The sequence below is a fragment of the Podarcis cretensis genome (genome assembly GCF_951804945.1).
Source record: "Podarcis cretensis genome assembly, chromosome: 11".
Classification (NCBI taxonomy): domain Eukaryota; kingdom Metazoa; phylum Chordata; class Lepidosauria; order Squamata; family Lacertidae; genus Podarcis; species Podarcis cretensis.
In genome coordinates, this window is record NC_137180.1 from 22484323 (window position 1) to 22506677 (window position 22355).

At 48.0% G+C, this 22355-nt stretch overlaps 1 protein-coding gene across 2 annotated transcripts in view; it reads left to right on the forward strand.

The window, feature by feature from the left end:
* Positions 1 to 11548: 11548 nt before the first annotated feature.
* Positions 11549 to 22355, forward strand: part of MCC (MCC regulator of WNT signaling pathway) — a 215355-nt gene continuing 204548 nt past the window's right edge. For both annotated transcript variants that reach the window (XR_013843519.1, XM_079995390.1), the window contains exon 1: positions 11549 to 11800. Coding sequence is in view for 1 of the 2 variants with exons in the window: in XM_079995390.1 (XP_079851516.1) it covers positions 11646 to 11800 (155 nt within the window). In the remaining variant the exon portion in view is untranslated. The remainder of the gene's footprint in view (positions 11801 to 22355) is intronic.

Here is a 22355-nt window from a genome sequence, read left to right on the forward strand (position 1 = left end):
TGAGGGGTGGGGGGAGGGGCAAGGCCTGAGGCGGGCCGCGATGACGTCAAGGGCTCCTGGGCGGGGAAAGGAGGCGGCGAAAGGGCGAGCGGGCGGGCGCGCCCAAACGCAAGTTGCGCGTCTGGGTGATTGGGACGCCGAGCCTAGATTTGAGTTTATCGTAGGAGGCAATAATGTTAGGTCAACCCGGGCGGCTTGATTTCTCTTTATACGCCTTGCAGCCGTCCTGAATACACCAACATTCCTAGCTGGGGGAATCCAGAAAACAAGGGCGTGCGTGGCCAGAATGTATTGAGGGGGTGGGGGGAGAGCAGCAAGATACTCTTCGGCCTCTAGCGCAGTGAGGGTCTCTAGTCCAACCCCCTGAAATGCAGGAATCTTTTCCCACCGTAGGGCTCGAACCCACAACCCTGAGATTAAGAGTCTCATGCTCTACCAACTGAGCTATATGATTAAAATCAGAGCTCTTCTCCTGCACGTGTTCTTTAATTACATCCAGAAAGGGCCTCCAGTAATCTCCTGATTGCAATATATTTTCAGAGCACCTGCTTCTTGACACTGATCACATCCACACCATATCTTTAAAGCAGTGTGCGGTTCAACCAGTGTGCCGTGGCACCCTAGGGTGCCATGATGGATGGCCAGGGTGCCACAGGCAACACTGGCCTCCGTCCCTCTTTCCTTCCCTCCCTCCTCTGATGCCCTCTCACATCTCTGCCTCCCAAAGGCTTGCACAGCTGTTTGTGCTTCCCAGGTGAATGGTGCCTCGGGCTGGCCAGGGGGTCTGGCTGCCAGGAGCTGAGTAAGCAAGCAAGTAGGCAAGGGAACCCAGCCAGCCAGTCCGTCAGCCCTTACTGTTGGGAATGGACATACAAGTGGGAGACTGGGCAGGCAGGCAGGCTCTGTGGTGGCCTTTCTTGTGTTTGCTGTGTGCAAGGCCTTCCTGGGAGCTGCATGCCTTTCCGCCATGCCGGGCTGTTGCGGCCTCCCGAGGTAACGTGGTAGCCTTATGTTCAGCTCTGGCCAGACTCCATTGGGCCACTAAGGCTGGGAGCATCCCCTTCCCATGCCCTTGTGGCTCAGTGTGAGGAGGCACCTCTCTTTGGGGCAGGTGGGGGGCAGCTCAGAGACCAGGGTGGCAGCTGCAGCTGCCCAGAGGACTCTCAAGGAGAGGGGAGAGGAGAGGAGACTGAGGGAACATGGCACAAGGGAAGGTGTTTGAAAAAGGGTGAGAGGCTGCCAGCTTTGCGGGAAAGGGGTGACACAACTGGGCTTCTGAGCCCCACAGGGGTGCCTCAGAAAGAATGTAGTTGGTCAAAGGAGCCGTGGACTCAAAAAGGTTGAAAACCTCTGTCTAGCAATTATTGAATGAAATGTCTCAACAATAGTTGTTAAATTGCTTTCTTTTGACCCCGAGCGCTCAGGAAAAAATCTGTCAAAATCTTTCTACAATTTCTAATTTTAGTTAAGTTTTTTTTTTATTTACAGTGGTACCTCGGGTTACATACGCTTCAGGTTACAGACTCCGCTGATCCAGAAATAGTACCTCGGGTTAAGAAATTTGCTTCAGGATGAGAACAGAAATCGTGCTCTGGTGGCGCAGCGGCCGCGGGAGGCCCCATTAGCTAAAGTGGTGCTTCAGGTTAAGAACAGTTTCAGGTTAAGAACGGACCTCCAGAACGAATTAAGTACTTAACCCGAGGTACCACTGTATTCACTTAACTGAATCTATTTACCATTCTTTTTTTACACACACAGCCCGATCCCATCTGCGGCTGTTTGGAATTGGCCCCCTGTGCGCGCAGTGTGAGATTTTCCCCTGTCGAAATTAAAGCGTCAGAACTAAACTGCAGCTCCTGCCTGCAGGTAACCAATAGGACATATGAAAATGTGTGTTCTCTGCTGGGAGCAATACTGCTGTCACATGCAACAGAACCACCTCTGGTTCTGTGAGCGCTACACAAGGGATTTGAGGCTCTCTCCTTTTGGCTGTATAGTAAACATTTGCCACAGTCTAGCAACTGTGGGGCCGAATCAGCACTGTACATTCAAAACACTCTTAAACCGTCACAGTTTAACTCCCCAAATTCCTGGGATCTGAAATTTTAAGGGGAGCCAATTCTGAGGGGCTCCCCAAATGGTCTGTGTGCACTGCACCACATGATCAATTATGAGAGGTGGGGCATACATGCCCCCCCCCCTCATTTAAGTTGGCACCCTGAAGGGGTGCCGAAACTTGTTAAGAGACGCCTGTTTCCCTCACAAAGCTACTGTTTCCAGAATGGTTTTAACAGTCAGACCCTCCTCACAGGGAATTGTAGCTCTGTGAGGGAAATAGGTGTCTCTTAACAATTCCCCACCCACCCCAACGGCCTTTTATTGTGAGCAGAAGTGAGAGTCAAACATGAGTCTTTGTGGCTCATCATAGTTCTCATACTGAACCTTGGTCTTCTAAACATCTGCAACTACCCTAGCTTTCCCTAAGCCTCTTTCTTCTTCTTTCATTTGTTCCCCATCCCAGTAATAATTGCCTTTTCCCATGCAGCCACCATTTCCTTTTGTGATATCACAGGTAGTCAAAAGCAACAGCTGGGGATGCATCAGCACAACCTCCCCAGTTTTGAGTGAATCGGACAGCATCAGGTTTTTTGGTGATCCTGTGACCCCGCGGGTTAGGGTGCTGAGTACTCCGTTTTGGGGTCCGATGCAGAACGTGTTGTTTTGGTCACGAAAGGCTACTGCAGGACTTTTGCCAATGTTTTGGCGCCAGTTTGGAAAATCGGACATTGGGTTTTGGTGACCCCCCTGGGTTTGAATGTCAATTACTCTGTTTGTGTGTGGGGTGCTGCAAAACGTGGGCCTTTCACTGTGAAACACCACAAAACGATTGCAAAACTTTGGCACAAGTTTCAAGGGGATCCCAGGTTTTGTGGTTTGTAGTTAATGAAGCCAAAATACATTAACAACATTTCTTGGCACCTACTTTCTTCTTTAAATCTATGCCACTTATCTCTTAGGAAATTTCACTTGTATGGAATAAAGTATGATAAGAGAAACAAACATACTGTTAACTATAAGCATCTCACGGCCAATGCTCATTAATAACAGAAGTTTCCTTTGCACTGTGTCTTGAAAGGCTTTATAGATAAACCACCTAGTGCCAGAGCAGTTATGAAACCTATAAACATGTTACCTATAAACTCCAGCTCAATAAAAAATGAATCCGTGTCTGTAACCGAAGCTTTGAAAGATGCTAAAAAGTCTTTGATCTTCTTTTTTTGCAATTTGGAAACATGAAGCCATTTTTCATGTGCTCACATGCTGTGTTCATTGTATCATCTCTTTTCATCTATCTTCTCCTTTGATTGAAACAGACCAAGAGGACAATCCTATGTCTACTCTGACGTAAGCTGTTGAATTCAATGGGGCTTATACACCGGAAAAAGAGATTTTTAGGACTTTCTGTATGCTTAACTTTCTGTATGCTTTTGGATGCCACACTATAAAGTATTTTTACTTTTTATAATAAAATACTGAAACTAGGGGTCCAAGTTTAAAGCATATGTTATAAATCGCCTATTAACCCCTTTTCTTGGTGTCACTACTGAGGACCAATTTTGTCTGCAGGCAACTCAGGAATACCCTTTGTAAATCTTGTTTTCCTCAGGTAAATATTACTTACATGAAGGCTACAGTTTCTTTTTTTGCCTCCACAGCAGACCTCTTTGCCCATGGATGAACCTCCCTCACTACCCACAGAGTGAGAGGTTTAACCCTGTCTAATTTGTAATTTTTTCACTTATCTCATCCATCCCCAAATCTGTTTTCTTCCCACAAGAGAAAACACAGGAATGGCTTTCTTTTCTCCCAGGTGAAAAAGCAGCTGGGATAGTGGAGGGGAAATGGCAGGTTTGAAAAGCAGCCTCTTCCCCCACTGTTCCTCTCCTTAAACTGAAAACCCTATAAGACTCCTTGTGAGCATCTTGTTTATACTTCTCCTTTATGCCTACAAAGCAATAGTGCTTAGGACAGTGTGACAGCCAGTACTTTAAGGAACTGGTTTCACCACTTTTACTTCCCGTTCCATTTTTATAACATCCTGATTTTTACTGTGCAGACAAATTATGACAGTATAAATGTTGGGATGAAGCAGGTTTCAAAACACTTAGTAGAGACGAAAGTTGCTTACTTTTATCCAGCACACAAATCTAATAGAAACTTACAGGAGTCTCCCATAACTGGTTCTAGTTCCATCAGATCCATCATTGCAAGCGACATGGATATGAACATCCTTTGAGAATCTGCTTGTGGTTTAATGTCTGAAATGCTGTGGATACAAGACTTGAGTACTGCCATTGATCAGACCAAGTGGAGTGCTGATTGGGACAAGATGCCATGTTCCTCAAACTAAGCCTGATTGAAAGAGAAGGCTTATGATAATACAAAGGTGGTAACTATCTCTCTACACTCTAATAAAACTATTAAACACCATTGGTCCAAAATGTAGGAGAGATGTAGGGACATATTTCCATATGTGGTGGCCTAGTCCCATCATTTGGGCTTTCTGAGACTGTGCCATCCAAAAAGTTAGCCTCATTATTTCTCAATTTCTTTGCACGCTGTGGGGGAGGATGTCATACATAAGGAACTTCTCATATTCCTATTTGCAGCAGCATGTTTAACCATTGTGAGATGTAGGAAGGTGATGGACAATGTTAACATTATGGGATATTGGTACCAACAAATGTGGAATATTGCCTTAACTAAGAAATTTCCAAAGCAAATACAAGAAGAACTAAAGGCAATTTCCATATGATGTGTCTTATACCACTTTGGGATTTTCCCAAAGCATCCTGCGACCTATTGTTTGTTAAGGGTTTGTAAGTTTCAAAAATTTAGGGGAAGCCAAGGCTGTTAAAGTGATACAAGAATGCTTTAAATCAGAGGTTTTCAACCTTTTCCAGTCCACAGCTCCCTTGGCCAACTACATTCTTTCTGAGGCACTCTCCCACCCCACCCCGCTGTCCAAAAGAGAGATGCCTCTTCACACTGACCCACAAGTAAGAGGATGCCCCCAGCCTTAGTGGCCCAAAGGAGACTGGCCAGAGGTGAACATGAGGCTAGCTAGCACCTTACCTCAGGAGGAGGTAGAGGGCGCTTCCAGCCCTGCATGGTGGAAAGGCTCCCTTTCAGCACTGGGCACTCAGCTCCAGGAAAGCCTTGCACACAGCAAACACAAGAAAGGCCAGCACAGAGCCTGCCTGCCTGCCTGCCTGCCTGCCTGCCTGCCCTGTCTCCCATTTGTATGTCCATTCCAAACAGCAAGGGCTGGTGGACTAGCTGACTAGGCTCCCTTGCCTACTTGCTTGCTTACCCAGCTCCTGGCAGCCAGCACCCCTAGGCCAGCCCCTAGGGGAGCTTGTAGCCAGGGCTGCTGCAACAAACAGCCATGCAAGCCTTTGGGAGGTAGAGGTCCAAGAGGGCATCAGGGGAGGGAGGGAAGGAAAGAGGGACAGAGGCCAGTGTTGCCTGCGGCACTCAGACCATCCTTCATGGCACCCTAGGGTGCCACGGCACACTGGTTGAATGGCACACTGCTTTAAAGATATGGTGTGGATGTGATCACTGTCAAGAAGCAGGTGCTCTGAAAATAAATTGCAATCAGGAGATTACTGGAGGCCCTTTCTGGGTGTAATTAAAGAACACGTGCAGGAGAAGAGCTCTGATTTTGATCATATAGCTCAGTTGGTAGAGCATGAGACTCTTAATCTCAGGGTTGTGGGTTCGAGTGCCACGTTGGGCAAAAGATTCCTGCATTTCAGAGGGTAGGACTAGAGACCCTCACGGTCTCTTCCAACTCAACAGTTCTTTGTTTCTATGCAGTGAAGCACACCAACCAAGGATTAAAAAAATATAATGATGCCATGTCAGTAGTAGCGAAACTGTTTCAGTGCCAGGATAACCTGTTTGCTGTTACACACAGTCTAATTATTATCTCTAAAACCTCTTGGGAAATAGCCTGTAGCTTAATGAAAGGTGTTTCAGGTGACTGGATTACTGCCCAGTGGGGATGTGACTGTTGGATGCAGTGCAGGCCATGGTTGTGATTGGGGACCTCTTTGCTGCTGCCATCACTGCCACTGTCACTAGTACAGACAGAGGTCCCTGTGTCTGTTGTGGTTCTGGCTTTGTTACCACATGAGGGGAGGTCCTACATCAGTGTGTGTGTGGTGGGTAGTGGAGCAGGCTGCTGCTGTCTCTGCACGCTTCTGTTCTTTGGTGGCCTGGGTGTGTGCCCACCTCTCTGCTTGCATTAAAGCTTTCTTTCCCATGGACCCATGTCTGGTGGCATGGTTCCTTGGTGTGTAGATGCTGTCTGTGAGCTCAAGGTATGTAGGAGGTGGTATATCCATGTGTGTTTGTTTGTAGGAACACAAAAGTTTCATTCACAGTCTCGGCTTTAGTCCACAGTGCAGGACACAAGATTTAGAAGTCTGTAAGCAAAGTTATAAGATGCATAGCTAGGTAAAGGTAAAGGGTCCCCTGACTGCAGAGTACAATTAAGCTGCAATTAAGCCTCACATTAAACTTGAGCCACAGGGCAAACAGTAGCTGGCTAGGGAAAGGGGGGCTTCTCTCTGAAGAAAGTGTTTTTAAGTTTTTTCTTACTTTGAAAACGTTTTTGCTTATAAAAAAACTATATATGATAATGTATGAAATATATTGGCTTAAATGTAATTATGCAAAGGATTTAGAAACTAAGAAATGTTAAATCCTTATGCTAGATTCTTATTTCATATAGTTGGAAGAGACCACAGGGGCCATCAGCCCAGTCCCCCTGTCAGGCAGGAAAACACCATCAGAGCACTCTAGACAGATGGTTGTCAGGTTTTTGTTTAAAGGAACCTCCAAAGAAGGAGATCTTTCATTGATGATGCGTACAAAAGATCTCTGATACCTGTTTAAAATAGAATTAGCCACCATCTGTTTTAGCCATCTGCTCTATTTTAGAATTAAGGGGGCAAAGGTGATTTGGTAATTAAGGTGCCTTGTAGAGGTTAATGGCTACTTGTTTGCCAATTATAAATATAGCTTTATTTCCCATAAAAGGCAAAAGGAAATGGGTGTATCTTTTGTGATTGGTTCTAGCAAACAGCCAATAGGAATTTCAACCAGGCTGATTGGACAGAGGCAGCCAAAGGAGGAGCAAGGGGGCTGGGTTAAGGAAATATAAGTGCTGGCCATAATGGCAGGAGGCCAGGCCAGAGCTTGGTAACCATATACCACTGTGCCTCTCATTTATTTGTCTGACAAATAAATTATTATTTTAATTTCTCTATTGCTGCGTTGAATATTTCATTCCAGCTAAGCGTTAACCACAAGCAGGGTGCTACACACCCTGTCGCGGGGATTTGAACCACCGATCTTCTGATCAGCAAGTCGTAGGCTCTATGGTTTAACCCACAGCGCCACCTGTGTCTAGGCAGTAGCTAATACGCTATTCCAAGACTTGATACACCACCTCTAAATTGACATTTTAAAAGCTGGATGTGACCAGTCTGGTACTCGCCCCAAGCAAGAAAACTGTGCTTACAAGCAGGGCCGTCTTACCCATAGGCACTAGGGGTGCAGGGCACCCGGGCGCTGGGCTCTCAGGGGCGCCAGGCTGAGAGTCCGGGGCCTGAGAATTGAGTCCAGGGATGAGCCTGCCCGTCGGTTAGAGCGCCACGGCGGGTCTTCTGCTGCGGGTGGCTCTGCGCTGCGAGTGTGGGGGTGACCAAGCCAGCGAGACATTGAGGCAGCTGGCCGGCTCTGCCCTCCTGCATGCCTGGGACTGGGCAACTGGGGGGGGGGCACCGGGTGGATCTTTGCACCCCAGCGCTGCATATGCTTGACAGCCCTGCTTACAAGTGTGTGTTCCTGCAGGTGGTTTGGATCTGAGTCATTCCCTCTGACTCTCCTGCCACCTCTGCCCCCTACAGCCCCACCCATTCTCTCAAGGGGCAAAGAAGAGGCTGACTCAGATTGCTCCCCCTCCCTTTCTGTGACATCTAGCAATGAAGGGGCAGAAAGCCCTCCCAAGTGAGTGTTGGCCTCTCCCCACCTCTGACCCCTGGATTCTCCTCCTCCAGATGTCACCAGCCCTTCCCTTCTTCCCCTTCCATGGTTCATTTTACATATCCTACATTCCTGCATATTTTACTATAACCATTCAAATCAGTTTTCCATTTTTATATCAAATATTATTTACACTGTTGAATTTATCTTAATGCTGCCAGCATTTTCAGCTGTGTACAGTCATTCTCCATATATTCAATAAATGTTTTCCACTCTTCTTTAAATATACGTAATTCTTTCCCTCTTATTCTATGTGTTAAATCTGCATATTCTGTCAACTTAATTTGCCAATCCTCTTTAGTTGGGACCTCGCTCACTTTCCATTTGGGGGCTAAAAAAAATGGGCCGCAGATTTAGCATACATAAATAACTTTTCCCGACACCTAGGAATTTCTGTCTGGATTATTCCCAATAAAAAGGACTCTGGTTTTTTTGGGAAAGTAATTTTAAACATTTTTTTTTCAACTCATTATAAACAATTTCCCAATATACTTGTACATTTTTACATGTCCACCACATATGAGAAAAAAGGTTCCCTCCACTTCTTTACATTTCCAACACAAATCTGATTCTGATTTGTAGATCTTAGCCAATTTACTGTTGGTTTCTGCTCTCTTCACTGTGCAGCGAAGTGCTTGTCACGAGACAGGTGTTTACATTCCACAGTCTGTGCTGTTGGGTTTTCCCACGGGAAAGGAGACTGGATGTGACGTACACTGGTTTCCTGTTTTTCACTGTTCTCACAGTGTTCTCTCCGTGCTTTAGAGGAGAGAGGATGCTTTCTCTGCTCCGGCAGAGGCAAGATGTTTTTCTGTAATCTACCAGCTTTGAAGTGTAAATAAAGTAATATAGAGTATGTGGCACGTACTCCTCATCATTCCGCTGTGCTTGGGACATTGCAAATTCAACATTTACTAGGAGTTAAATACCATCTGTGGATCATTTTTAAATAGTTTGATGCATTTATTTGTGTGGTAACAGCCACACAATAAGGTGGATCCCATAATCTGAATTGCTCTTTTACCTAATTTTATAGCAGATTGTAGAATTCTAGTTCATGGCAAATTATGGGGTATAATTGAAAATATGGTGCTATCAAAGAGAAACCAAAGATGTTAGCAAGTCACTTGTTTTTCATTTCTAAAGCATTGGAGTATGTCGAAATTTATGGGCCTTTTGTCTCTTACAAAATTGACTCAGGGGAGGCTCTTGCTAGTTCCTCTGCCCTCAGAGACTTGGGTTGGTGATGGCTCAGGAGAGGACATTATTTTTATGATTGTAGGTTGATTAAACGTGTTTTAATGTTGTAATCTGCCTTGGGAGCTTAAGGTGAAGGGCAGGAAATAAATAATTTGTCTGACCTGAGGAAAATAAAATGTACCAGGTTCTGGCTGGCTGGAGATGAGTGAGTGGACACCACTTCGGAATACAAAAGATATTTATGGGGCTTTGGCTGATTTACACTGAGTGAGATTAGACCTGTGAAATATCAATGTGACTATTTTGGGTCAGTTTAGCACATTTCGCTAAACAGAACTGAATCAGGCAAAGTGTCTTGGCAGAAGAAGCAAATAAGAGATCTGAGGAAACTTTTGTACTTGAGGAAAATGTTTATTAATGTAAACAAAACCCAGGCCCAGTGCCAGGTTGCTGGAGGCCCCAAGTGAGGGGACTCTGCTTTTGATGCTGTGCGTCTTCGCTGCTGCTTCTACATTCCTCCACTGGGCTATAACACAGCGTCAGCAGGGAGAGAGCAGTGACCCAGGCTGTGCTCCCTTGACAACAGTCAGTCCCAGTCAGATGTCCAGCTTGCCAACTGCTAATACCTAATTAAACCACCTGATAGTCAAACATGTTGTCATATCTATTTGACATTTTAGAGAAATATTCTCCATCCAATATATGACCTGAATGAGAAATACAAAGTTTGCTACAAAAACATGTCCTGCAATACCTTACAGACTAACATTTTTAATGACAAAAGCATTCATGGATTACAGTACAGATGCATGACGTGTTCTCCTAAGACAGGGGTCAGCAAGATTTATCTTGCCTGGGCCGGATTGGCCCCACGGAGATCCCTTCGTGGGCTGGATCGCACCAACCATTTCCGGCGTCTGTGCATGCGCAGACGCGATTTCCGGCACCATGGAAGTGAGTCCCTGCACCATGCTGTGCTGGTTTAGCGCAGTGCGCGAGTGGACAACTCGGTTCTGGGGCGGCTTGTGGGCTGGTCAAACAACCTCTGTGGACTGCTTCTGGCCCATGGGCCTTAGGTTGGTGACCCCTGTCCTAAGATGTAGGTATACAGGCATACCTTGGAGATATTGCAAGTTTGGTTCCACACAACCGCAATAAAGCAAGTAATCACACATTTTTTTATTTATTTCCCAGTGCATGTAAAAGTTATGTTTACACTATACTGTACTGTAGTCTAATAAGCCAGGTCCCTGGCTGCAGGGGTAGGAGGGGAAAAACCTGGCTCCAGCCCTAGCCAGTTCCACTCCCATGGCCAGAAGAGGAGTGGTGGCTGGGGGGGAGGAGGCTAGGGGGTGAAACTAGGTTTTATTTCACCCAGGTCAAAGATCCAGTTTGGCACACACACCCCATGCATATTTGCATACCCCAGGGTGCCACAGCACTGGTTGAAAACCACTGCCCTAGCCAATCTTACCTGGCAAGGGGTACCTTGCACGTCAAGGAAGGAGTTAGGGGTAATGTGGGAAGGGGGGAGTTATTCTTTTGCTGTTTTGTTTTTACTTATTTACTTGTTTTTATCCTGTATTTTATTCTGTGAACCCCCCTGAGATTTTATGATGAAGGGCGGTACTGTATTATAAATCAAATAAATAAATGTGGGGAAGGTAAAGAATGACTTCTATTTCTGATGCCACTTTGGTTGTGATTCGCTTTGAGAGTTTGTGCTTCGAATGAATGAATGCTGCGTTGAACTCAGAGGAAGGCTAGGATTTTTTTTTGGGGGGGGGGGACCAAGAGAACTTGCTCAAAGCCAAATCTGGGAAACTCGTCGGGGCTGAGTCGCGAGTTGCGGTTTTTTTCCTTCTATGCCACTAGCTGGTCAGCAGCCCAAGTGGTGCTCTGCAAAACGCCGGAGAAGAAGCTCCGGCCCCTTTTTCTCCCGCGTCTCCCTCGAGAGGCGCGCGACCCCTTCGCTAGAAGAAGGTGCCTGAGGCGGGCGGGCGGGCGGGCGGGCCGCTGCTGCTCCTCCTTGCAAAGGCGCTCCGGATCGCCAGGATGCCGCTGATTGGCGCGCGAGGCGGCGCGCGCTGAATTCGTGCGCGAGGCGAGGAGAAGCGCTTGCCTGGGATTCCCCACCCCCTTGTTTGCATTGTGTGGCCCTCGCGCCGCTTTGTACGGCTGCAGGGCAGGGACGGATCTGCGCGCGCGCGCGCACACGGGCTTGTGGCTGAGGGAACCACAGACGGAGAATTCCGAGGGAGCGGACTTGTGCGGACGTTGCCACCGCCTCCTCCGCCTCCTCCTCCTGCTCCCCTGGAGAAGAGCGCATGATGGCGGCAGCGGCCGCCCCGGCCGTGGTGGTGGAGGTGAGCCTGAGCAGCACCGCGAGTAGCAGCAGCGACACTTCCAGCACGGGCGAGGAGGAGAGGATGAGGCGCCTCTTCCAGACCTGCGACGGCGACGGCGACGGCTTTATCAGCAGGTAACCGCAGCCGCTGGGGCAGCCGGTTGCTCTCTCTGCGCGCGCGCGCTCGCGCACACCCGCCGAAAAAGTGGCAGCTCAACTTCTGAGCAAGTTTCTCAGATGCGAGTTGCGCTTCATGCACGACGGAGGTGCAGGGGAGGTGCCCCCGGACAGACAGACAGACGGACGCTTCTTGGGCAGGGGGTTCAGCAGGGTGGATCAGCATCACACCCAGGGTAGCGTGCTGGCCAACCACACAAATATTTTATTGGTTTTTAAACAGATACAATAGCCATCACACACTTAGCCAGCAGTACAGCTAATTGTGTTTGTTTTATCCATTGTCTCTAGACCCGTGGTTCCCAGCATGAAGCACATTCCCCACAGGGGAGCAATTTGATTTTTAAGAGGGACAATTTGGAAATTTATTTAGACCAAGTTAATGGCCTTTTAGGTTTTCTCCACATGAATAGCACAGTGGTACCTCGGTTACATACACTTCAGGTTACATACGCTTCAGGTTACAGACTCTGCTAACCCAGAAATAGTACCTCGGGTTAATAACTTTGCTTCAGGATGAGAACAGAAATCGTGTGGCGACAGCGGAAGGCCCCATTAGCTAAAGTGGTACCTCAGGTTAAGAACAGTTTCAGCTTAAGAACAGACCTCCGGAACGAATTAAGTACTTAACCCGAGGTACCACTGTAGTTCACTTTTTGAATAATAAGAATTATATGGCAATGGGGGGGCGGCGGATCAGGATTTTAGAGATGCTTAGGTGGGGCATGGCATACACTTTACACATTCAGTATTCAAACATATTACTTGGCGTAACCCTTCCACTGAGAATATTGAGCAGTTGGTATAAGAAGGTCTTGTTTTTGGTCATTAACATAGTTCAAGAGAGGGATCCACGTTTCTTGGAAGGTGTCTCTATTCATTATGCCCTTAATTTTCCCCCTTTATCTGGTGAGATGCTGTATCCCAGATATTATTTTCCCATATGTTGATGGGTATTTCATGTGAGGAGAACCTGAGCTTACAGGGTTAAACAGCTCAGGGTGTACGCACTGCCCACTGTTGGGAGGAGGGAGACCCTGCGTCATTTCCGAGTGTCTCCAGTCTTTGTTCTTTTTCTCTACTTTCGCTTTTGAGGAGAGAGGACATGTTTTTCACGATGCTGTTCGCTGTGGACGATAATGGATAGTCTGCTGTAAATAAACTGCTTCTAGCTGCTAATATCCTGAGTGGACTTTATTTTAGCACACTGAAGAAAGCTCTGAAGAAGCTTTTGCAGCTTTCTCTTGCTGCTGCGTAAACTCTGCATTTTTTTGCTCAGAGCCTTTGGAATGTGGCCTTTGAAGTCCAGCAGAGCTGCATAGCCGAAGTGGGCTGGACGCCAGGACTTATCTGAGCAATAAATCTACTATTTGACAGGTTATGGACGGTAATTGCAATTAGAGGAAGCTGCTTTGATGTCCGGTGGAGAGCCTGTTTGAAATGCTGTGTGCTTACAAAGGCTGTAAAAGGTGAGACGCTGCTGTTTTTGCTGCCGGAAGAAGAAGGCCTGCTTTGAGGCTTTGCCTGGGAGAAAGCAGGGAGGCTGGCTGCAAGCTGTGTGCTGCAAAGGGACACCAGAAGCCTATCCTCGGAGCCGGTTTAGTACGCGTGAGTACTCCACAGCCCCAAGGGGGGACCGGGGGAGGAGATGGCAGAACTCCAGGAGAGTTTCAACGTCCCCTTTGATGACAGATTAAATCAGCAAAATTGGGAGGTCTGGTCAAGAAGAGTAAGGGGGTGGTTTTTGGCCACAGGGCTCTGGAGCATAGCCCAGAAGGAGCCGGCCCCACCCATGCCACTTGCTTCTGAAGATGAGGCTGCTTTGCTGGAGGAGAGGGAGCAGAGAATGCAACGGGAGCTCTGCATGTTGAAAGCAAGCGTGACCCCTTCGCTGTTGCCCCACGTGGAGGGCGTTGAGTCGGCTCAGGCTGCATGGCAGTTGCTGAGGAGTCTGTGTGCAAGCTCAGCAAGAGACCAGGGCCTTAAGAAAGCCGAGAGCAGGGAGGAAGCCGAGAGCCCAGAGGGCTGCTGGCCATGTTCCTGAAGTTACAGCTGGGAGTAGCTGCTTTGTCTCCGAGGGGCCATGTGATGTTGAGGCCTACAACCAGAGTGCTGGGGAGCGTGCAGGCCCAGGCTGTGCACCCAAAGGTGGGGGTGCTGGGAACAAAGGAATGGCTGAAGAGGGAGCTGTGAGATCTGTTGCTACGCGTCGCCGCTGTTATCGCTGTGGCTCCCCCTCCCATCTGGTGAGAGACTGTCCAGTCGAGGCACAGGAATAGCCGAAGGCCGTCTCCCGTAGCAACCAGATAAAGAGCTCTTCTTCAAAGCGTGGGAAAGGCAAGCCGAAGGCAGCTGGCAGAGACACTGAATGTAAACATTTGGCAGCCTCTATGGCTGCAGTCAAGAGTTGTCAACAGGATGCTGTGCTGACTTTTGTTATAGACAGTGGAGCTTCGCATCACTTAGTGCCATCTGCAGGATTCCTGGAGAACTGCACCTCTGTAACTTCTGGAAAGACTGTGTGTTTAGCAGATGGGACTAAACACCCACTCACGCAGACTGGCTCACTGTTTTGTTCTTTCTTACAGGATTCGATCCAGGCTTTTGTTGTTCCAGGACTGTCTTGCGCATTGCTGTCTGTCAGCGCCCTTCTTGCTGAAAACTACAAAGTGTGTTTTGAGAACAATAAGTGTTCTATTTCTAAGAATGGACAGCACCTAGTCAGTGTTGAATGTAAAGACAGGTTGTTTGTGATAAATGCTTCTTTTGCAGGTACAGGTGACACAGAGGTAGCTCAAGCACAGAGTGCCAACGTTCCAGTTCATGATGCGTGTGCTCACTTATGGCACCGACGCATGGCTCACGTGTCCTGGGGGTCAGTGAAGAAGATCCCAGAGTGTACGCAAGGGTGCAAAATGAAACCTTGTGCTAAGTTTCTAGATTGCAGAGCGTGCAAGTCTGCAAAGGTAAAAACGTGCACATACCCAAGGTCTGAGAGGGTGACCACTAGGGCTTTTCAATTAATTCATGCAGATTTGTCAGGTCACATGTCTGTGACCAGTATGGGCGGAGCCAAATATGCGCTGGTTCTGATTGATGACCATACTCGGAACTCTTGGACCTTCACGATCCAACACAAAAGTGAGGCTGCACCGCTAATCAAAGACTGGATTGCGGCTGTGGAGCTGCAGTTTTCCACACGGGTGCAGAGCTTTCAGAGCGATCGCGGTGGGGAGTTCACCGGGTCTGCACTGCAAAGTTTCTTCCGCAAAAAGGGGATTCAACACAGATTGTCCTCTCCGCACTCTCCCCAACAGAATGGGATTGCGGAAAGACGGAACAGGACTCTAGGGGAGATGTCCGCAGCTCTTTTGTTTGATGCCGGGCTCCCACAGCGTTTTGGGGGGGAGGCTTGGCGAACGGCCAACTTTGTTCTGAACAGGTCGTTCAATTCAGTGGTAGGTGACACCCCGTACTTCTTGTTGCACGGAAAGCAACCGAAAGTGCACTACTTCCGTGTTTTTGGTTGTGAGGCTTGGGTCCTCATACCAAAGGCCAAACGCAAGAAAGGTGAACCCAGGTCCCAAAAGATGATTTTCTGTGGGTATGAGCCAGGGACCAAGGGGTGGAGGTTTGCTTATCCGTCAGGGGATCAGTCCAGGATTCTGCTCAGCAACAGTGCTGAATTCTGTGAGCAGAGTGGTTGGGCTAGGATACATGGGAACCCTGACATCCTGTCAGAGAGTCTGTTTGACTCTGCCGATGAAGGTGAGGAAGAGGTTGAACCTGCAGCCGAGGCTCAGAGTTCAGACCCAGTGCAGGCAGGGGGAGAACTTCTCCCAAGTCTGTGAAGATTGAGCAACGCAGTGCTCCATCTTCCCCCACAGGTTCGGCTGAGAAGTCCAGAAGGCGCAGTAAGTAAGAGGGGGAGCTCTCTGATGCCAAGGACATTCTGGCTTGCCCCAGTGGGTCAGAGGAGATTCCTGAAGTGGTGCTGCGCCGTTCAGCTCGGACGACCAAGGGGAAACCTCCCGAAAGGTTTGCTATCACTAGCGTGTGGGTCGGAATGGCACAGTGTGAACCCGAGAGTTTTGAAGATGTTCAGAAACTGCCTCAGGAAGAAGCCAGGAAATGGCATGAGGCGATGCAGAAGGAGATGAACTCAATGGAGTCTTTAGGTGTGTTCTCCCTCACGAAGTTGCCGATGGGTGAAAAAGCCGTGGGTAGCCGCTGGGTTTACCGTCTTAAGCCTACAGCGACAGGAGAACTGCAGTATAAGGCCAGATTAGTGGCGAGAGGATTCACTCAGCGCAGGGGGTTGCATTATACGGAAACGTATGCTCCCACCTGTAGGAGTGAATCTCTACATTTGCTTTTGGCCATAGCTGCACAAAGAGGGTTGCTGGTGCATCATTTTGATGTGGACGTTGCTTACTTGAACTCAGACCTCCAGGAGGATTTGTACATGCTTCCTCCTCCAGGGTTTGAGGGCAATGAGCGAGGTACTGTGTGGAAACTTCACAAGTCAATTTACGGCCTGAAACAGTCGGCCAGGAATTGGAACTTGTGCCTGAATGAAGCTTTGGAGAAGCTAGGTTTCAGGAAGAGTCTTGCTGACAGTTGCTTGTTCCTTAGAGGATCAGGAGACTCACAGGAACTGGTGTTATTTTTTGTTGATGACATCATGCATATTGGAAAGGCAGACAAACAGGTGCAGAAGTTTGCCAAAGAGCTTGGGAAGCGGTTTCAGCTCAAGAACCTGGGTGCAGTAAAGATCTACCTAGGCGTGCAGATAGCGAGAACTGAGGATGGTAGCTTCTTGCTCAGTCAGAAAGGCAAGATTGAACAGTTGCTTGAGAAGTTCAGAATGTCTGATTGTGCAGGAGTTCGGACACCCATGGAGACGAACTTCATGAAAGATAGCCAGCAAGCAGAAAGTGTCGAGTTTGAAAATGCTGAGCTCTTTCAGTCAGCTCTAGGTAGTCTGTTGTATCTGTCCCAATGGAGCAGACCAGACATTGCCTTTGCTACCAATCTGCTAAGTAGGGAAGCGTCAAAGCCCAGTGTGAGTGCTTGGCACGGTATCAAGCGGGTACTGCGCTACCTGCAGCATACCAAAGACTTCTGTCTTAAGCTGCCAGCTGAAGGTGAGGCGAAGCTCACATGCTATGCGGACAGTGACTGGGCAAATTCGCAGGACTGCAAGTCTGTGTCTGGGTTGGTGGTAAAGTTTGGGAAGTCACTAGTTGGGTGGAAGTCCCAGAAGCAAAGTCTCATTGCGCTGTCTTCTACTGAGGCTGAATTCAGTGCATTGTCAGATTTGTGCCGGGAACTAGAGTTCTATAGATGCTTGGTGCAAGAGATCTATGGGGATTGTAGCTTGCCCATCACGGTTTGGGAAGACAATCAACCTTGTTTGAAATTGGCTGAATCTGCGCAATTTAAGGCCAGAACCAAGCATCTGGACATACGTTTCCAAAATGTGTGTCAGAGTGTTCAGTCAGGTTTGATTCGGCTGAAGTATTGTGCCAGTCACAGTAACTTGGCCGATGGATTCACCAAACCTTTAAGCTTCCAGCGTCATTGGGAGTTTTGTGGTGGTTTGGAGTTGGGGGTAAGTTCTGTACTTACTCCCCCCACAGTGGTGCAGCGCGAGAGGGGGTGTGAGGAGAACCTGAGCTTACAGGGTTAAACAGCTCAGAGTGTACGCACTGCCCACTGTTGGGAGGAGGGAGACCCTGCGTCATTTCCGAGTGTCTCCAGTCTTTGTTCTTTTTCTCTACTTTCGCTTTTGAGGAGAGAGGACATGTTTTTCACGATGCTGTTCGCTGTGGACGATAATGGATAGTCTGCTGTAAATAAACTGCTTCTAGCTGCTAATATCCTGAGTGGACTTTATTTTAGCACACTGAAGAAAGCTCTGAAGAAGCTTTTGCAGCTTTCTCTTGCTGCTGCGTAAACTCTGCATTTTTTTGCTCAGAGCCTTTGGAATGTGGCCTTTGAAGTCCAGCAGAGCTGCGTAGCCGAAGTGGGCTGGACGCCAGGACTTATCTGAGCAATAAATCTACTATTTGACATTTCAGTCTGGTTCTTCCGTTGCTGAGCTATCGCTAATCCTACTGTGGTCAGGAAGAAGCCTACTAGTTTGCCTGTGGCGTGCCGGCTTTTCTGGCAAGGTGGTCGCTGTGACTCTGGAAGCCTTCCTATGGAAATCAGTGGTTAAATCTTTCGAAAGAAACTTCTACCCAGCAAGTTATTCCTCTCCTCTTTTTTTGTTATTGTGGTGTCAGGCAGTTACGTTCTTTGCCCTGGAAACTCCTGAATGCATAAGTGCTGATTATAGCTGCATAGTCTTGGGCACTCCAGGCATTCTGTTCATGCCCCAAGGCACTTTCTCCTTCATTACGACTGTGCATGCTGAGCTGTAGTTCAAATTAAGCTGAGCTGGTAGTATTAGGTTCATTTGCAGCAATGTTGAGGGAGCAGGTTGAAAGGAGAAGGCAGCTTTTCAATTTCAATGTTACACACAAATGTGAAGGCCCTTGTGCTCAGCTCAGGAATATGCTTTAGCTTGGCATTGTGGCAGCAGTAGCGTTTCACACCCTGCTGCCAGCCGGGGAGAAGGCGGAGTCTATATTTCCTGTTCCCAGTTGTCCAATAACTGACCCCCTTGCTAAAGGGCTTGAGACTGCATGATCAGGGATGGGGGTGAAGTACCTGTGAACCTATGGATTCCTTGGACTCCAGCTCCCATTGGCATCAGCAAGCATAGCCAGTGATCAAGGGTGATGAGATTGGTAGTGCAATGACATCTGGAAGTCAGTGGGTTTCTGGTAGCTGGTCCAGAACATCTCACAATGCTTGGGCGGAGCTGAAAGGAGTGAAAGACTTGATAATGGTTATGTTGACCCCTGATTTGGTTGTGTTGATGATCTTATCTAAATGGATGGCACTTTGGAAGAAATAGAAGCAGAAGGGGTTTTTTTAGAGGGTACCTGTATATGACACTTGTGAATAATGACTTTCATACAGAGTGTGCACAGCTGCAGGTAGCACTGCTAGCCAAGGTAGCATGAGCATGGCAGGGGGGGGCAGATGTTCCCCCTGAGATCAAGTAAAACAATATAAATATTTAACTGACCAATCACATCGGTTCTGCCCTCCAACAAAAGTCTTGCCCCCCCCCAACAAAAGTCCTTGCTACACCCATACAAGGTGGATAGTATACATGTTATTTCATTTGTTCACATGCATTGTTTTCCCCCTAGTGGGAAGAGGCACAGGACAGAAGCAAAACAAAATTCCTATAAATGCTCCCCCAGTTCTTGTTTAGTTGTGTCCGACTCTTCGTGACCCCATGGACCAGAGCATGCCAGGCACTTCTGTCTTCCACTGCCTCCTGCAGTTTAGTCAAACTCATGCTGGTAGCTTCGAGAACACTGTCTAACCATCTCATCCTCTGTTGTCCCCTTCTTCTTGTGCCCTCCATCTTTCCCAACATCAGGGTCTTTTCCAGGGAGTCTTCTCTTCTCATGAGGTGGCCAAAGTATTGGAGCCTCAGCTTCACGATCTGTCCTTCCAGTGAGCACTCAGGGCTGATTTCCCTAAGAATGGATAGGTTTGATCTTCTTGCAGTCCATGGGACTCTCAAGACAATTCCACTATGTGTATTTCTGTGACATGTTTATGGTGGGGAGGGGAGGGGAGGGAAATGTCATGTTTTTACATGCCCCAATGAATAAAATCCACAGTTCTATTTACAGCTTGTCTGATTTTCATAGATCATAGAATCAAAGAGTTGGACGAGAGACCCAAGGGTCATCTAGTGCAACCCCCACAAATGCAGGAATCTGGCCCACAGACATCTCTGGGTGGGCTTGAACCACCAACCTTCTGGTTAACAGCCAGATGCACTGAACGATTGTGCCACCTGAGGTGCTATGTAGAGCTAGTTTTAAGATACATGTTTTTAAAATGTTTGGAAATTGATAGATGGTATTATGTAAGGGAATTTTTATTTGTGTGTATGTGGTTAAGCTGTCAACACATAGTTGTTGGGTTTTGTGGATTATCGTATTAGCCTGAATATAAGCCTCACTTTCCTCCCAAATTCCGACTGTGAAAAGTTAAAGTGTGGCTTATACAGTATTCACAACTTTATGGTATTGTCAGAGCTGCCTCTAGGTCCCAGCTCACAGAGGACCAACGCTAGGCTGTCGTTATGTACAAAAGTCTTTATTGAGGTTCAGTTTCCATTTCAAAGCCGCAGCGCGCAGCTCTACGTCTTAAACCCTAGACCGGCGAAGTACCGTCTGAGTCTCCTCCCCTATGACACCAGTTTAAGATCCTAGCCCTGCTCCACCTTTTACGCTGCTCTCTCCTCCTCTGGGTCCTCCTGCCCGCTGGGGCATTGCCCTTTCTGGACTCTTCCGACGCTGAGTCGCTTAGCTCCTCCCCCTCCCTCCGGCGGGCTTTAGGACCCGGTTCCCAATACTCATTCTCTGCTGTCCCGCGCTCCTGTACATTTGAACTTGCCTCTCGCGCCAACCCAGTGACCTTCCTCCTGACCGTTACACTACTTCTGTCACTGCTTCCCTCTTCCGGGATACTGGCCGGATCTGACCTCCCCTCCGTTGTCTGACTCTCTGATGGAGGTGTGGTCAGCCCTGCCTTATCTTCTCTCCCTGGTGGGGAATGCACTGGCCCCGATCCTTGGGACTCTTCCCCCCCACTCTGCTCTGGTGGGGAAGCTGGTCCTGATTTCCAACTACTGCTCTGGGAGTCCCTGCTGCCCCCTTGCTCCTGGGGCATTCCCCTTGGGAACCCCCTACCCCTGGCCACTGGCGCCCCCTTCTGTGAATCTTCCGATTCGCTGGAGAGGCTCATGGAATCCCTCGGTCCACTGTCCTCTTCTCCTACGCTCCCCTTGGATTCTTCCCCTTCGCTCTCCATCTCCTCTCTTCCCTGTGCCTCTGCTCCTGAACCCCTGACAGGTATGCAGCCAGGAGCGCGGGGCAAACAGCGCCAGGAGCGCAGCAAAGCGGAGCCCGCCCTGTGCGTAGTCCCCCGTCCTCTCCCCCAAGGTTGGGAAGGGACAGGGTGAGGAAGGGGTAGGCAGAAATGCAAAACGGCTCCGCCCCCCCCCCCCATATGTAGCCAGGAGCAGTGAGGAATGGAGTGGCTTATATTCGGGTGTTTTTTCTTTCCTCCACTCCAATTTTAAAGGCGCAGCTTATATTCGGGTGCGGCTTATATTCGGGCCAATACAGTAGTTATTGGGCCAGGACGTGTAGTGTCCATCTCTTGCCACCAGTACACCACGTACATCTTTGTATCTCACCCTTAGTATTTTAATAGCGTTTCCACATATGCTGACGGTTTTAAATGGGCATTTTGCTTATGTGAAATGCCACTGTTGTCAAACATATGAGTAGAATATTTGCTTTTGCAAGTTTGAAAGGCATAATCCTCTAGCATGCAGTCCATATCTTCTTGGGTATTGGAATGGTTCCCTGATTATAATCTGGAGGTTAGCTCAGATGTTCAGATTTGTCCAAGGCAAGAACCTTAAAGGCAGTAAAGGCAAGGCCAACATTTTGCATGCCATTCACTTATGATTGGATTAGGTGCTGGGATGAACCAAGGTTTTATCTTGGCTCCATAAATATAGAGAGAATGGACAGTCAATGTACATTCTTCACGCAGTGCTCTAATGCCCAGTTGTTCTTGATGTTAACACACATAACACACATAATCTCTTCTTGTACTATGGCAGGGGTGTCCAACTCCCAAGACACTGTGATCTACTTATAGAATAAAAAACTGGCAGTGATCTACCCCTTTTTGGGGGAGTTCAAGGTTCAAGTCAAAGTTGTTGAGCTTTTTTAGGGAGGAAAGTACAGTGGACATGATCCATTCCGGGGTGCCATTTGCACCTCGAAAAGACCACAACTAGAGCGGTGCTTCTGTGCAAGCGCAGAGTGAAATAGAGCGCTTCTGCGCATGTGCAAAGCACACAGAATGCTTCTGCTCATGCGCGAAGCACGCAGAACGCTTCTACGCACACACACACGGCGAAACCCTGGTCATGGCCCCAGCAGAAGCTGCATGCTAGTTTAACTCCTTGTTTCCAGATGCAAGCCTTTAGGCTTGGCTTTGCTCTGCAGTAAATAGTTCAGACATCTGTATGTTTAATTGGGAGAAGAGAAACATAAAACCTATAAATGCCCAACTTCTGGAGCACCCCTGAACCAGTAAATCCTAGATAGACCACCAACAGTCACAATGAACAGTTCGAGAGTGACTGGAATGCCTTTTCTTCTAAACGTGCAATTTACTCTGTGGGTTATGAATATTTAATTTTTTTAAAAAAATCAGTTCTATCATTCATGCAGCTCTGAAATTAATTTAGCCTTCTTTTGTCATTTCCCTACCCTTTGTGAAGCTGCTTCTTGGCCACCAGAGCCAGCTGAGGGAAGAACTGCATTTTATTCTTTTGGTAAAGGCAAGCACT